Source organism: Hyperolius riggenbachi, chromosome 1 (assembly GCF_040937935.1).
Source record: "Hyperolius riggenbachi isolate aHypRig1 chromosome 1, aHypRig1.pri, whole genome shotgun sequence".
Classification (NCBI taxonomy): Eukaryota; Metazoa; Chordata; class Amphibia; order Anura; family Hyperoliidae; genus Hyperolius; species Hyperolius riggenbachi.
Window position 1 is genome coordinate 201,063,827 of NC_090646.1, and position 15,992 is coordinate 201,079,818.

The 15,992-nt window shown below is 45.7% G+C and overlaps 1 protein-coding gene across 1 annotated transcript in view; it reads left to right on the forward strand.

Annotated features, from left to right (window-relative positions):
* Positions 1 to 14,088: 14,088 nt before the first annotated feature.
* Positions 14,089 to 15,992, forward strand: part of SLC7A11 (solute carrier family 7 member 11) — a 414,966-nt gene continuing 413,062 nt past the window's right edge. Inside the window, exon 1 of the mRNA XM_068279755.1 lies at positions 14,089 to 14,660. Within this exon, the coding sequence (XP_068135856.1) occupies positions 14,375 to 14,660 (286 nt within the window). The 5' untranslated portion in view covers positions 14,089 to 14,374. The remainder of the gene's footprint in view (positions 14,661 to 15,992) is intronic.

Here is a 15,992-nt window from a genome sequence, read left to right on the forward strand (position 1 = left end):
CGGGTTTTCATAGCCTCAGTTTAAGCTAGTCTTGCTGTCGCTTCAGCCCCCGATCGTGGTTCTTGTTCTAAAAGATACTTTGCTGGTTTTGCATCACATATTGGTTCATTGCCCATATATATGCATACCAGCACGTTTATTATTTTCCTTGTATTCGTGTTACGTTGATACATCAGTGTCGCTGATGTATACGTACACGAACTGTTTATATCCTGTGTGCAGTTAGTCAGCTTTCCAGCACGTTTTGGTAGTTTGCGCGTATCGTGAGCACCCGTGCTGAGCTAGCATCCTGCTCCTGGTCCTGTTTGTGGATTGCGTTCATCTCTGCGAAGAGATAACGAATCCTTCTGAATCCTGTTCTGTTACCGTTTGTGGATTGCGTTCATCTCTGCGAAGAGATAGCGAATCCTTCTGAGTCCTGTTCCCTGTATTACTCCAGTCCTAGTCAGCGTTCCTGCTTATGTCATATATCGGTTCATTGCCGATATATACATATGTTAGTCAGACGTTACAAATAGTTTCATTGATAGCTGTAATTGTAATACGCTAGGAAAACATACTTTTTGTATATTTGTCTGTGTTACGTTCATCTATCTTGATCCTGCTATTTCCTGACTATCCTGTCCTGTCTTTGTGAGGCACGCCATCGCTGCAATCGCATTGGCTGCCTCATTCCAGTCTGTCTTGTTTTGGACGCTTGCTGTCGCTAAGTAGCCGCTAGCTAGCAAGCGTTCATTCTGTCTACCTGTCCTGATCTCCTCAGTTCTGGTTTATGCGCTCAGCGCTACTTTGCGCTGAGACGTTATAACGAAAGCATTGTTTGTGGCTGTCAGATCTGCACCGGCTCTGTGCGCCACAATCTCCTATTGGAGTCAGTCCTCCCCTCCACTATACTAGGGATAGCCTGTTTCCTTGTGCTGGTGTGTGTACCTCCTCCACGCCAGCTCATGCGTTGCATGCTGACTGTGGAGAATACACCACCAAGCCTTACATTATGAAAACCCCATTACCAATCCCCATTGTGGGGGGGATTCCCAGAAAGTATGACACTGTTAATTATGGTTCCTGTTCCTTTAAGAAATTTGAAGAATTTAACTCCGAAACAGAAAATGAGTTTTTCTCTGAATGTGCCAGGTTCCTGGCCAATCCCGATCTCCAAGCGACTCCTGTTTCAACCTGGGCACTCCAACTAAGTTATATTTTGTTTAAAGGGGAATTATTCCAGTGGGCATTTGATGTTCTCAATCATTCCGATTTGAAAGAGAGACCACTGGAATTTCTAGCGTTTGTGATCCATAACTGGTTGCGCATAGATCCATTGCCTTTTCCTCTTAATGAACTCCTGGCAGCAGGCCAATCAGCTTCTCCTTCAATTGCTTGCAAAAATGTTCAGCAAGCAGAAAGTGTTACTGATAATTTTCCTGCAGCCTTGAATAAATCACCAAAAACAGCAGGGTCTAAGGCAAAACGCAAACGTTCTAAGAAACGTGTTCGATCTGCAGAGTCGTTATCCTTAGCGACTGAGACCTATAATGAGATTCTGCCATTAACAGATAATGAAATGCAATTGTCTTTCAGGGGAGTTAAATGGACTTATGAAACTACTAATGAACTTTCCTCCCTGGCTAGGGAAAATAAAGATTTTTGTTTAAAAGAATTATCTGAGTATGATTATGAGGAGATATTACAGAGTATTGAACAAATCAACTTATTTGTGAAGCAAGGAAAGTTTGCATACACTACAGTTCAGCACTTGCTACAGGTATTGGAGATTCTTAGGAATAAGGAATCTGCCAATCACCTGCTAATTAACCCAATATATGTCCCTGCTACAATCATATCTGCAAACCATGATCTGCCTGTTAAGTATGCTTGGAATCCTCCATTTGAGAAAGGAGAGATGGAAGCTCTGGTCAATGAATGGAAGAATGATTCAAGTTCATTTTGTCAATTTTACAGTGCAAAAAGTGAATTAGTATTGAATGCATGCATTAAGTCTGCCTATAACCTAATAAAAACTGGTGTGTGTGGGTATGACTTTGTGGCTCCATTGATTGATGTGTGGGAACTGATTTTGGATGATTTTTATGTGACTCCGAATTCGCAAATTTGGCGTTCTGACCCGCCTGCTTCAGCACCTTTGGCTGATTCAGCAGGTGATTCGGAGCTCTTTTTGTATGAAATTGAAGTTCCTGCAATTCCACCCTGTACCATGGATAACTCAGTGTTACTTACCAGTAAAAAAGAAGCCACTGATACATTCTTAACCACTTCCCGACCGCCGTATATACAATTGGCGGCCGGGAAGTGGACGCCGCAAGGACCGCCGTATTGACAATTGGCGGAGGTCCTTGTATGGGCATGGGCGGAGCGATCGCGTCATCCGTGACGCGATCCTCCGCCTCCGCCTGGCGCCGCTCACCCGCCGCAACATCCCGCTGGCCATACGGAAGCGCCGGCGGGATGTTAACCCGACGATCGCCGCATACAAAGTGTATAATACACTTTGTAATGTTTACAAAGTGTATTATACAGGCTGCCTCCTGCCCTGGTGGTCCCAATGTCCGAGGGACCACCAGGGCAGGCTGCAGCCACCCTAGTCTGCACCAAGCACACTGATTTCCCCCCCCTGCCCCAGATCGCCCACAGCACCCATCAGACCCCCCCTGCCCACCCCCCAGACCCCTGTTTGCACCCAATCACCCCCCTAATCACCCATCAATCACTCCCTGTCACTATCTGTCAACGCTATTTTTTTTTTATCCCCCCCCCTGCCCCCCGCTCCCTCCTGATCACCCCCCCACCCCTCAGATTCTCCCCAGACCCCCTCCCCCAGACCCCCCCCCCATGTACTGTATGCATCTATCCCCCCTGATCACCTGTCAATCACCTGTCCATCACCTGTCAATCACCCGTCAATCACCCGTCAATCACCCCCTGTCACTGCCACCCATCAATCAGCCCCTAACCTGCCCCTTGCGGGCAATCTGATCACCCCCCCCCACACTAATAGATCGCCCGCAGATCCGACATCAGATCACCTCCCAAATCCATTGTTTACATCTATTCTCTCCTCTAAACACCCACTAATTACCCATCAATCACCCATCAATCACCCCCTATCACCACCTGTCACTTTTACCTATCAGATCAGACCCTAATCTGCCCCTTGCGGGCACCCAATCACCCGCCCACACGCTCAGATTGCCCTCTGACCTCCCCCTTATCAATTCACCAGTGCATTAATTACATCTGTTCTTCCCTGTAATAACCCACTGATCACCTGTCAATCACCTGCCAATCACCTATCACCCATCAATCACCCCCTGTCACCCCCTGTCACTGCCACCCATCAATCAGCCCCTAACCTGCCCCTTGCGGGCAATCTGATCACCCACCCACACCATTAGATCGCCCGCAAACCCGCCGTCAGATTACCTCCCAAATGTATCGTTTACATCTGTTATCTTCTCTAAACACCCACTAATTACCCATCAATCACCCATCAATCACCCCCTATCACCACCTGTCACTGTTACCTATCAGATCAGACCCTAATCTGCCCCTTGCGGGCACCCAATCACCCGCCCACACGCTCAGATTGCCCTCACACACCCCCCCCCCCTTATCAATTCGCCAGTGCATTAATTACATCTGTCCTTCCCTGTAATAACCCACTGATCACCTGTCAATCACCTGCCAATCACCTATCACCCATCAATCACCCCCTGTCACTGCCACCCAACAATCAGCCCCTAACCTGCCCCTTGCGGGCAATATGATCACCCACCCACACCAATAGATCGCCCGCGGATCCGACATCAGATCACCACCCAAGCGCAGCGTTTACATCTATTCTCTCCTCTAAACACCCACTAATTACCCATCAATCACCCATCAATCACTCCCTATCACCACCTGTCACTGTTACCTATCAGATCAGACCCTAATCTGCCCCTTGCGGGCACCCAATCACCCGCCTACACGCTCAGATTGCCCTCAGACCCCCCTTTATCAATTCGCCAGTGCAATATTTACATCTGTCCTTCCCTGTAATAACCCACTGATCACCTGTCAATCACCTGCCAATCACCTATCACCCATCAATCACCCCCTGTCACTGCCACCCAACAATCAGCCCCTAACCTGCCCCTTGCGGGCAAACTGATCACCCACCCACACCAATAGATCGCCCGCAGATCCGACATCAGATCACCACCCAAGCGCAGTGTTTCCATCTATTCTCTCCTCTAAACACCCACTAATTACCCATCAATCACCCATCAATCACCCCCTATCACCACCTGTCACTGTTACCCATCAGATCAGACCCTAATCTGCCCCTTGCGGGCACCCAATCGCCCGCCTACACGCTCAGATTGCTCTCAGACCCCCCCTTATCAATTTGCCAGTGCAATATTTACATCTGTTCTCACCTGTAATAACCCACTGATTACCTGTCAATCACCTATCAATCACCCATCAATCACCCCCTGTCACTGCCACCCATCAATCACCCCCTGTCACTGCCACCCATCAATCACCCGCTGTCACTGCCACCCATCAATCAGCCCCTAACCTGCCCCTTGCGGGCAAACTGATCACCCACCCACACCAATAGATCGCCCGCAGATCCGACATCAGATCACCACCCAAGCGCAGTGTTTCCATCTATTCTCTACCCTAAACACCCACTAATTACCCATCAATCACCCCCTGTCACTGCTACCTATCAGATTAGACCCCTATCTGCCCCTAGGGCACTCAATCACCCGCCCACACCCTCAGAATGCCCTCAGACCCCAGCCCTGATCACCTCGCCAGTGCATTGCTTGCATCTATTCCCCCCTCTAATCACACCTTGAGACACCCATCAATCACCTCCTGTCACCCCCTAGCACACCTACCCATCAGATCAGGCCCGAATTTGCCCCGTGTGGGCTCCTGATCACTCGGCCAAACCCTCAGATCCCCCTCAGACCCCCTTCCGATCACCTCCCCAGTGCATTGATTGCATCTATTTTCCCCTCTAACCACCCCCTGAGACACCCATCAATCACCTCCTGTCACCCCCCTAGCACTCCTATCCATCAGATCAGGCCCAATACAACCTGTCATCTAAAAGGCCACCCTGCTTATGACCGGTTCCACAAAATTCGGCCCCTCATAGACCACCTGTCATCAAAATTTGCAGATGCTTATACCCCTGAACAGTCATTTTGAGACATTTGGTTTCCAGACTACTCACGGTTTTGGGCCTGTAAAATGCCAGGGCGGTATAGGAACCCCACAAGTGACCCCATTTTAGAAAAAAAGACACCCCAAGGTATTCTGTTAGGTGTATGACGAGTTCATAGAAGATTTTATTTTTTGTCAAAAGTTAGCGGAAATTAATTTTTATTGTTTTTTTTTCACAAAGTGTCATTTTTCACTAACTTGTGACAAAAAATAAAATCTTCTATGAACTCGCCATACACCTAACGGAATACCTTGGGGTGTCTTCTTTCTAAAATGGGGTCACTTGTGGGGTTCCAATACTGCCCTGGCATTTTAGGGGCCCTAAACCGCGAGGAGTAGTCTAGAAAACAAATGCTTCAAAATGACCTGTGAATAGGACGTTGGGCCCCTTAGCGCACCTAGGCTGCAAAAAAGTGTCACACATGTGGTACCGCCGTACTCATGAAAAGTAGTATAATGTGTTTTGGGGTGTATTTTTACACATACCCATCCTGGGTGGGAGAAATTTCTATGTAAATGGACAATTGTGTGTAAAAAAATCAAACAATTGTCATTTACAGAGATATTTCTCCCACTTAGCATGGGTATGTGTAAAAATACACCCCAAAACGCATTATACTACTTCTCCTGAGTACGGCGGTACCACATGTGTGGCACTTTTTTACACCCTAAGTACGCTAAGGGGCCCAAAGTCCAATGAGTACCTTTAGGATTTCACAGGTCATTTTGCGACATTTGGTTTCAAGACTACTCCTCACGGTTTAGGGCCCCTAAAATGCCAGGGCAGTATAGGAACCCCACAAATGACCCCATTCTAGAAAGAAGACACCCAAAGGTATTCCGTACGGAGTATGGTGAGTTCATAGAAGTTTTTATTTTTTGTCACAAGTTAGCGGAAAATGACACTTTGTGAAAAAAAACTATTAAAATCAATTTCCGCTAACTTGTGACAAAAAAATAAAAACTTCTATGAACTCACCATACTCCTAACGGAATACCTTGGGGTGTCTTCTTTCTAAAATGGGGTCATTAGTGGGGTTCCTATACTGCCCTGGCATTTTAGGGGCCCTAAACCGTGAGGAGTAGTCTTGAAACAAAAATGACCTGTGAAATCCTAAAGGTACTCATTGGACTTTGGGCCCCTTAGTGCAGTTAGGGTGCAAAAAAGTGCCACACATGTGGTATCGCCGTACTCGGGAGAAGTAGTACAATGTGTTTTGGGGTGTATTTTTACACATACCCATGCTGGGTGGGAGAAATACCTCTGTAAATGACAATCTTTTGATTTTTTTACACACAATTGTCCATTTACAGAGGTATTTCTCCCACCCAGCATGGGTATGTGTAAAAATACACCCCAAAACACATTGTACTACTTCTCCCGAGTATGGCGATACCACATGTGTGGCACTTTTTTGCACCCTAACTGCGCTAAAGGGCCCAAAGTCCAATGAGTACCTTTAGGATTTCACAGGTCATTTTGAGAAATTTCGTTTCAAGACTACTCCTCACGGTTTAGTACCCCTAAAATGCCAGGGCAGTATAGGAACCCCACAAATGACCCCATTTTAGAAATAAGACACCCCAAGGTATTCCGTTAGGAGTATGGTGAGTTCATAGAAGATTTTATTTTTTGTCAAAAGTTAGCGGAAATTGATTTTAATTGTGTTTTTTCACAAAGTGTCATTTTCCGCTAACTTTTGACAAAAAATAAAATCTTCTATGAACTCACCATACTCCTAACGGAATTCCTTGGGGTGTCTTCTTTCTAAAATGGGGTCATTTGTGGGGTTCCTATACTGCTCTGGCATTTTAGGGGCCCTAAACCGTGAGGAGTAGTCTTAAAATGAAATTTCTCAAAATGACCTGTGAAATCCTAAAGGTACTCATTGGACTTTGGGCCCTTTAGCGCAGTTAGGGTGCAAAAAAGTGCCACACATGTGGTATCGCCGTACTCAGGAGAAGTAGTATAATGTGTTTTGTGGTGTATTTTTACACATACCCATGCTGAGTGGGAGAAATATCTCTGTAAATGGACAATTGTGTGTAAAAAAAAATTAACAAATTGTCATTTACAGAGATATTTCTCCCACCCAGCATGGGTATGTGTAAAAATACACCCCAAAACACATTATACTACTTCTCCTGAGTACGTCAATACCACATGTGTGGCACTTTTTTGCAGCCTAACTGCGCTAAGGGGTCCAAAGTCCAATGAGCACCTTTAGGCTTTACAGGGGTGCTTACAATTTAGCACCCCCCAAAATGTCAGGACAGTAAACACACCCCACAAATGACCCCATTTTGGAAAGTAGACCCTTCAAGGTATTCAGAGAGGGGCATGGTGAGTCCGTGGCAGATTTCATTTTTTTTTGTCGCAAGTTAGAAGAAATGGAAACTTTTTTTTTTTTTTTCCCTCACAAAGTGTCATTTTCCGCTTACTTGTGACAAAAAATAAAATCTTCTATGAACTCACTATGCCTCTCAGTGAATACTTTGGGATGTCTTCTTTCCAAAATGGGGTCATTTGGGGGGTATTTATACTATCCTGGAATTCTAGCCCCTCATGAAACATGACAGGGGGTCAGAAAAGTCAGAGATGCTTGAAAATGGGAAAATTCACTTTTTGCACCATAGTTTGTAAACGCTATAACTTTTACCCAAACCAATAAATATACACTGAATGGTTTTTTTTTTATCAAAAACATGTTTGTCCACATTTTTCGTGCTGCATGTATACAGAAATTTTACTTTATTTGAAAAATGTCAGCACAGAAAGTTAAAAAAATCATTTTTTTGCCAAAATTCATGTCTTTTTTGATTAATATAATAAAAAGTAAAAATCACAGGAGCAATCAAATAGCACCAAAAGAAAGCTTTATTAGTGACAAGAAAAGGAGCCAAAATTCATTTAGGTGGTAGGTTGTATGAGCGAGCAATAAACCGTGAAAGCTGCAGTGGTCTGAATGGAAAAAAAGTGGCCGGTCCTTAAAGGGAACCTTAACTGGCGAGCAAAAAAAAATTCACTTACCTGGGGGCTTTCCCAAGCCTCCCGCAGCCGTCCGGTGCCCGCGCCGGTCCTTCGGTGCCCTCCGGTCTCCCTCCGCCGCTAAGTTTCGTTTTCGGACGACTGCCAGTCGTCCTCGGGCCTCTTCCGCACTCCTCGTCGTAAACTGCAGTAAAGCGCGTCCGCATGACGCCGAACGCGTCATGTGCATGACGCCAAACGCGTCATGCGGCGCGCTTTACTGCAGTTTACGACGAGGAATGCGGAAGTGGCCCGAGGACGACTGGCAGTCGTCCGAAAACGAAACTTAGCGGCGGAGGGAGACCGGAGGGCACCGAAGGACCGGCGCGGGCACCGGACGGCTGCGGGAGGCTTGGGAAAGCCCCCAGGTAAGTGAATTTTTTTTTGCTCGCCAGTTAAGGTTCCCTTTAAGGGGTAGAAAGCCCTAGGTCCTCAAGTGGTTAACCTTGCCCTGCGCAAATTTCTCAGCAGAGAATCCAGAGGTCCTGCTGACTTCCGAGTCCAGCCTAGCCAGTACTCATGACTCTTTGTTCAGTGAAACAGACACCAGAAAAATCTTGCCTGCCTCTGCAAACACTTTTGCAGAAATTACCTGTGTTAATAAAGTTCAACTCCTGTCTGATCCAGCAGATGCCAATAGATGCACTACATCAGTTTCCGAGTCCCAGCAATCCTGTCTAGAAACCTCAGAACCCCAGCATCTGAATTTTCCAATTTTACAAATGAATGGTGATTCAGATGCGCAAACATTGTGTCTTGATCTTCCTGTTTCTACACCTCGCTCTAGTTTCGTGAATAGCTCAGAGCATCTGCTATGTGAACCTGAAATCGCAGAATTATTACCTTGTTCAGAAAATATTCCAGTAAATTTGCCCTGTACCATGAATTGTGCAGTAGATCTCTCCAATGAAACTCAGGTCACAGAATCATTATGCTGTCCAGCAGGTGCTTCCATGGTTTTGCCCTGCAATATGGACTGTTCAGTGATCCTGTCCAGTGAAGCTGTGGTCGCAGAGTCTTATGCTTCACCCAGTACTTTGGATACTTCAAACCCTCTAGCGGAGGAGTCTGAGGCACTGCTTACCTCAGTTGGTGTTGCAGTAATATTCACTTGTCTAGCAGCTGTTTTGGAATTACAGTCTGCTCTAATAAAACTTGATGAATTTCTGCCCAGCAAAGCAGAAGCCATTGAAATATTGTCCTCGTCAGCAAGTGTGTTAGATACCTTGCCCTGTACACAGTCTGATTTAACCAATGTTGTTGAGTCCCTCTCCAGTGTTGTAACAGCCGAGGAACTCCAGCCCTGTCCTCTGAATGTTTCAGAAGTCTTGCCCTGTAACATGGATAATTCTGATTCTCTGGTCAAAATAATAGAAATCTCAGAATTTCAGTCCGGTCTGATGAGTGTTCCTGAAACCCAGCCCTGTATCCTGAAAGATTCTGGTTCTCTGGCCGCTGTGGCAGAGGTTCCAGAGTCCCCTTCCTGTCCAGGGAATTCCTCAGTTTTGCCTAGTCCAGTGGGGGCTGCTGCAATACTGACTTGTTCTGCAGCGCCTCATGAGCTCCAATCCAGTGTATTAGATGAGTCTCTGTCCAGTCCAGAGGTAGTTGTGGAGTCCCTATCTGGTTCAGTGCATACATCAGAAGATTTGTCCTGTCTTGTTAGTGCCCCTGAATCTGATTTGTTACTGACTTTGCTGGAATCAGCGACATCTAAGTCTGATCCTGCATTCTCGTGTAAAAGTCCAGTAGTTGCGAAGTCTAGTCATGATGATTTTTTTTTTGGCCAGTCCTGGTTTTGGTCCTGTCTTGGCTGACCCTGAGGCTCACAGTTCCTTGACATGCCCAGAGGTTTCTCTTGTGCCAGTGTGCCCAGATGTTCTTTGTGTGCCATAATGCCCAAGTGTGTCTAAGGTGTTAGCGTGCTCTGATGCTTCCTTAGTAGGAACATGTTCTGATGTTGCCAGTCTGCCTGCATGCCCAGAGATGGTTCTGGTCCCTGAAAGCCCTGATCTTGATGTTTGTCCTTGTGGCCCTGACTCGGGAATTGCCCTAGGTTCCATAGGGGTTCTTGATAGTTCTCCATGTGAGCCTAAGGGGCGTTCTGACCTATGGGAGCTTCAAGGTGTTCTGGGAGGTCTCTGAGAAAACTTGTCCTGGTGCCTTGGACTGGTTCAACAGTGGGTTTTGTGTTGGTAAAGATAGTCCCGGTGGGCATTGCAAAGGCTTTGGCGTTTTTGAACGGTTCCTGGAAGGCGGTGGGTATCGCTCAGGGAGTTTCGGAGGGCTTTCTTCTGGAAATCATGGTTCTGATGGGTGTCACACTGGGGCTTGTAGTACTGATGGGCATGGTTCTGTAGGTTCTGGTTCTGTTGGGTCCAGTCTTGTGGGGGCTGATTCTGGAATTCGGTCTTGCCGGGCTGTCCCGGTCATCATGAATTATCAGTCAGACTGTTTTGTTGGGAATTTCAGTTTTGAAAAGCGTCTGGAATCCGCTTTTAAGGGCGGGGGTACTGTAATGATCGCTGCTGCAGCAGGTGTTGCTGGAAGTAGTAGTGCTGCAGCTCAGGCAGTTCTGATCTCTTTCCATGCAAGCTGCATAGCTTTGTCTGCCTTTCCCTGCTGTCAGCTTGTGACTGATTATCATTCACCTGTGTGGGAATCTGCATGTCTGCTCCCATTGGATGACCTCAGTATAAAGATCTGCTTCCTGCAGGACTCCTCGGGTTTTCATAGCTTCAGTTTAAGCTAGTCTTGCTGTCGCTTCAGCCCCCGATCGTGGTTCTTGTTCTAAAAGATACTTTGCTGGTTTTGCATCATATATTGGTTCATTGCCCATATATATGCATACCAGCACGTTTATTATTTTCCTTGTATTCGTGTTACGTTGATACATCAGTGTCGCTGATGTATACGTACACGAACTGTTTATATCCTGTGTGCAGTTAGTCAGCTTTCCAGCACGTTTTGGTAGTTTGCGCGTATCGTGAGCACCCGTGCTGAGCTAGTATCCTGCTCCTGGTCCTGTTTGTGGATTGCGTTCATCTCTGCGAAGAGTCCTGTTCCCTGTATTACTCCAGTCCTAGTCAGCGTTCCTGCTTATGTCATATATCGGTTCATTGCCGATATATACATATGTTAGTCAGACGTTACAAATAGTTTCATTGATAGCTGTAATTGTAATACGCTAGGAAAACATACTTATTGTATATTTGTCTGTGTTACGTTCATCTATCTTGATCCTGCTATTTCCTGACTATCCTGTCCTGTCTTTGTGAGGCACGCCATCGCTGCAATCGCATTGGCTGCCTCATTCCAGTCTGTCTTGTTTTGGACGCTTGCTGTCGCTAAGTAGCCGCTAGCTAGCAAGCGTTCATTCTGTCTACCTGTCCTGATCTCCTCAGTTCTGGTTTATGCGCTCAGCGCTACTTTGCGCTGAGACGTTATAACGAAAGCATTGTTTGTGGCTGTCAGATCTGCACCGGCTCTGTGTGCCACAATCTCCTATTGGAGTCAGTCCTCCCCTCCACTATACTAGGGATAGCCTGTTTCCTTGTGCTGGTGTGTGTACCTCCTCCACGCCAGCTCATGCGTTGCATGCTGACTGTGGAGAATACACCACCAAGCCTTACACTGTTCTTGTTGAGGATCATCATAGGTCAAATCAGTGGACCATGGTGGAAGATTTGAAGATGCTTTCCTTGGAATGTCCTTAGCACTGGTGCATTAATCTGTCCAAATGAAAATGTCCATATCCCTCTCAGTTCAGGCATACCCTTAACACCCCTGATGTTTACAATAAATAATACAACTTCTATGACTTTTTTGTAACTAAAATACACTTAACATTTCTTGCAACTGAAGAGGAGGATATCTCAATTACATCATTGTTAAGAAAAGACAATGTAATCTTTTAAACCCCCTTTAAGTAATCCTGTATCACATGTACGAGGCATGTAACCTAGTGAAGATCGGGACCCGACCTCTCTGGTGACATTGCAGGGCCAAGGCTATACAGATGTGTTGCTAGCCTGCAACAAGCTGAATGCTGGCCAAGATGTTGGAGGGCATCAGAGGCTGCTATACACATACTAGATTCCCGGCAGAGGTGGTCATTTTTGGCTGCCTAGGTCAATGTTATAATTGCAGGCCACAGCTCCTTGGATAGTGTCCCCCATTCTCTGTGCGCTCGCTGCTGGCCGTGGTTTGTTGGTTATGGCTGGGGGCATGTGCAGGCATCACATACGCATGTGCGAGGGTTTGGCGTACGATTGTGCGCAAGCGCATGCGTCCGTTTTTTGTGCCAAATGGGCTATAAAAGACCTGCCCTCCCAAACGGTCAGTGCTGTTCATTCTGACAACTGAGTGGTTTCTCTAGCCTTGCGCTCCCAGCCACCCCACCTGTTCTTTTGTTGATTGTGTTTCTGACATGGCCTGCCTCTGACTCTCCTCGATCTGCACCCCTCGTTAGACTCGGATTGTGACCTGGATTCTGCTATTGCCTGCTGCCTGCTCCTGACTCAATTGTGACTAGGATTCTGCTATTGCCTGCTGCCTGCCCCTAACTCTGTTTGTGACCTAGGTTCTGCTATTGCCTGCTGCCTGCGCCTGACTCGGATTGCAACCTGAATTCTTCTATTGCCTCTGCCTGCTACCTGCTCCTGACTCGGTTTGTGACCTAGATTCTGCTATTGCCTGCTGGCTGCTGTCTGCCCCTAACTCTGATTGTGACCTGGATTCTGCTATTGCCTGCTGTCTGCCCCTGACTTGGATTGCAATCTGGATTAATTCTTCTATTGCCTCTGCCTGCTACCTGCACCTGACTAGGATTGTGACCTGGATTCTGCTATTACCTGCTGCCTGCTCCTGACTCAGATTGGGACCACCTGGACTCTGCTAATTGTCTGCCTCCTGTCTCTGACCCAGATTGCTACTTAGATTCTGATGCTCACCTGAAGTCTTGAAACACTTTTAAAACCAGAACCCTCTGTATTACACAACAAACAATATTGAAAAGCAAGAGTAGACTGAAAACTGAGCAATTTCTGCACTTCAATTACAGCATCATTCTTTAATTGCTTTGCTCAAAGTGAATGCTCAAAGGTAAACTAAAAAAGACCAGCAAACTGCACAAACACCCCAAATTACACCATATGGGAGTTTTACAAAAATCACCCACTGTTTTATTTTGCGCCTGTGCTTATTTAGAGGAAGAATTTTCCTATTATATAACAAGCTTTTCTTTCCAACAACATACACACAAAAAAATTATAATTATGCGCAAAGTGTTAATCATTAACAATCTGTTTAAACAAAGTTTAGATTAATATAAAATTAGTGTGAAACAAAGAAAAAAAAAAGGACAAACATATAAAGCATGAAATAAAAAGATATTTCCTATATATTGTAGATGAGAAATCCTGAATAACCTGAAAATCATATACACTTTTAAATCTGGGAGAATTTTATAGCCGTTGTCTGTGCCAACAGCATTCTATGTGTATGGAATTGTCATTAGACGTTTGCCTGCGTGTCTCAGTTTGCATAGTCACAGTGAATAGCTACTAATACTTACACTGACCGTATCTAATATAACACAAGAAGCATAGTTATTGTTTGATTCTATTCTTTGTTCTGCTTTGTCATAACATTTGTGCAAGTCACAATGATCAGCTTAAGACAACAGGAGTTCCTGTAACTACCCCAGATTTTGTGTAATAAGATCAAGTTTGTGTTTTCTTTCCTTGTGCAACAAGCTGCTTTGTAGGAATTGCTGACTAATGAAAGGTCTTTCCTGTGGCTGATGCAAACCTGGGGAATTTGCATCATCATTCAGCAGCAATAACTTAGTATGACAGCACTTTAAATGCTGTACACATTTTGAAACCCATGCGGAAGCTGGCTGGGTCCCTGAAGATAGGACAGCCAAGCAGCGTGAATGAACAGGTGTCAACAAGAAGCAAGATCAGCAGCTTCCAGCTTTGGTTGTAAGAAAAGTTTGACATCAGAAGCATCTGGCACTTTGTCTTCCACAGAGTGACGCTACATACTACCTGCATAGCACTTTTTTTTCTGCATTGAGATTCTAGTGGTCTTTTTTTATTCATCATGTATAAGAAATCTGCTTCTCCTGATGTAGCCATGATTTCCAAAGGCAGCTACTATCCCACAAAGGAATCACAAGGAATACCCTTAGCGAGCAATAAACAGTCTGACAAGAGGGACAAGGTGGTTCTGAAAAAGAAAGTAACTTTGTTAAGAGGAATCTCAATAATCATCGGAACTATCATTGGAGGTGGAATATTTATATCTCCAAAAGCAATACAAAAGCACACGGGCAGCGTAGGAATGTCGCTGATTGTATGGACAGCATGTGGCATCCTGTCTCTCTTTGGTGAGTATGGAATTCATTGTGTACACGTGTTATATCGCAGATGTCATCTGTAATTCTGTACGCTACTCCAACCTGCAGTGATCAGCAGTTAACCATTAGTGTGAATGTCTTTCTGTGTAGGAAAAGTTTGTATTATAATGTGCCTTTTTAAATGTTTAAAACTTTATTAGGGTAAAGTGTTTAACTTTTAACCATCTTGTGTCAGTTTCGAGGTTTGCAATATTTGAATACAAAATAGGAATGAACAAGTATAACTTATGAATCAACTCAGTTTTATTTTCATAGAGGTATATGTATGTTCTTGTGATTTGTCATTTTCATACTGATTCAGCCCTGCCGGTATGACATATGCAGGGCGTGTATTGTGCATTTCAGCACTGGCTTTTACTACCTGCTTAACCACTTCCCCAGCTAGAAAAATCAGTGCATTGGTTATCTATCTATCTATCTATCTATCTATCTATCTATCTATCTATCTATCTACATGCATGCATAAACACACACACGCACTAGACATGGCCCGAACCTGGTTCGCGAACCTCCACCCCCAGTATCATTATAACACCACTGGTGAGTTGGGCACAGGGTGAGCCAAACGGTGGCTCAAATTCCCGGTGGCATTAAATACTTTTCCCCTTCGAGTCATAGCAACTTTGAGGGAGAAGTAATTTGGGGTCCAGAGATCACCAGTACCTCAAATTACCCTTAGGCCCCGTTTACACTTAAAGTGAAACTTAAGTCAACAATAAAAAATGAGATTTACTCACCTGGGGCTTCCCTCAGCCCCCAGCAGTCGATCGGTGCCCTCGCAGCCCCGCTCTGACGCTCCAGGACCCGCCGGCGAACACTTCCGGTTTGGCCGTCACCGGCCAGCTGGCCGCAATAGCAGCATAGGGGGTGATATACAGGCTGGGAATGCGAAGAATCACTCGCGTTCCCATGCCTGTCGGCCGGTGACGGCCAAACCGGAAGTGTTCGCCGGTGGGTCCTGGAGCGTCAGAGCGGGGCTGCAAGGGTACCGATCGGCTGCTGGGGGCTGAGGGAAGCCCCAGGTCAGTAAATCTCATTTTTTATTCCTGACTTAAGTTTCACTTTAATCAGTTGATACGCGTTAGTGTGCGTTAGTACGCGTTGGTACAGGTTAGTAGGTGTTTTTTCTATAGCAGTGCATTGGGAAGAAGATTTCAGTTAAAACGCGTTAAGTGTGAAAGGTGCCATAGGAAAGCATGAGCATTACTTCCGTTTTAACTGAGAGCAACTGATTAAGTGTAAAAGGGCCCTTACGCAGGATGCAAACTATAGCATTAGTGGTATAGCTGTGCCCAGCTTCTG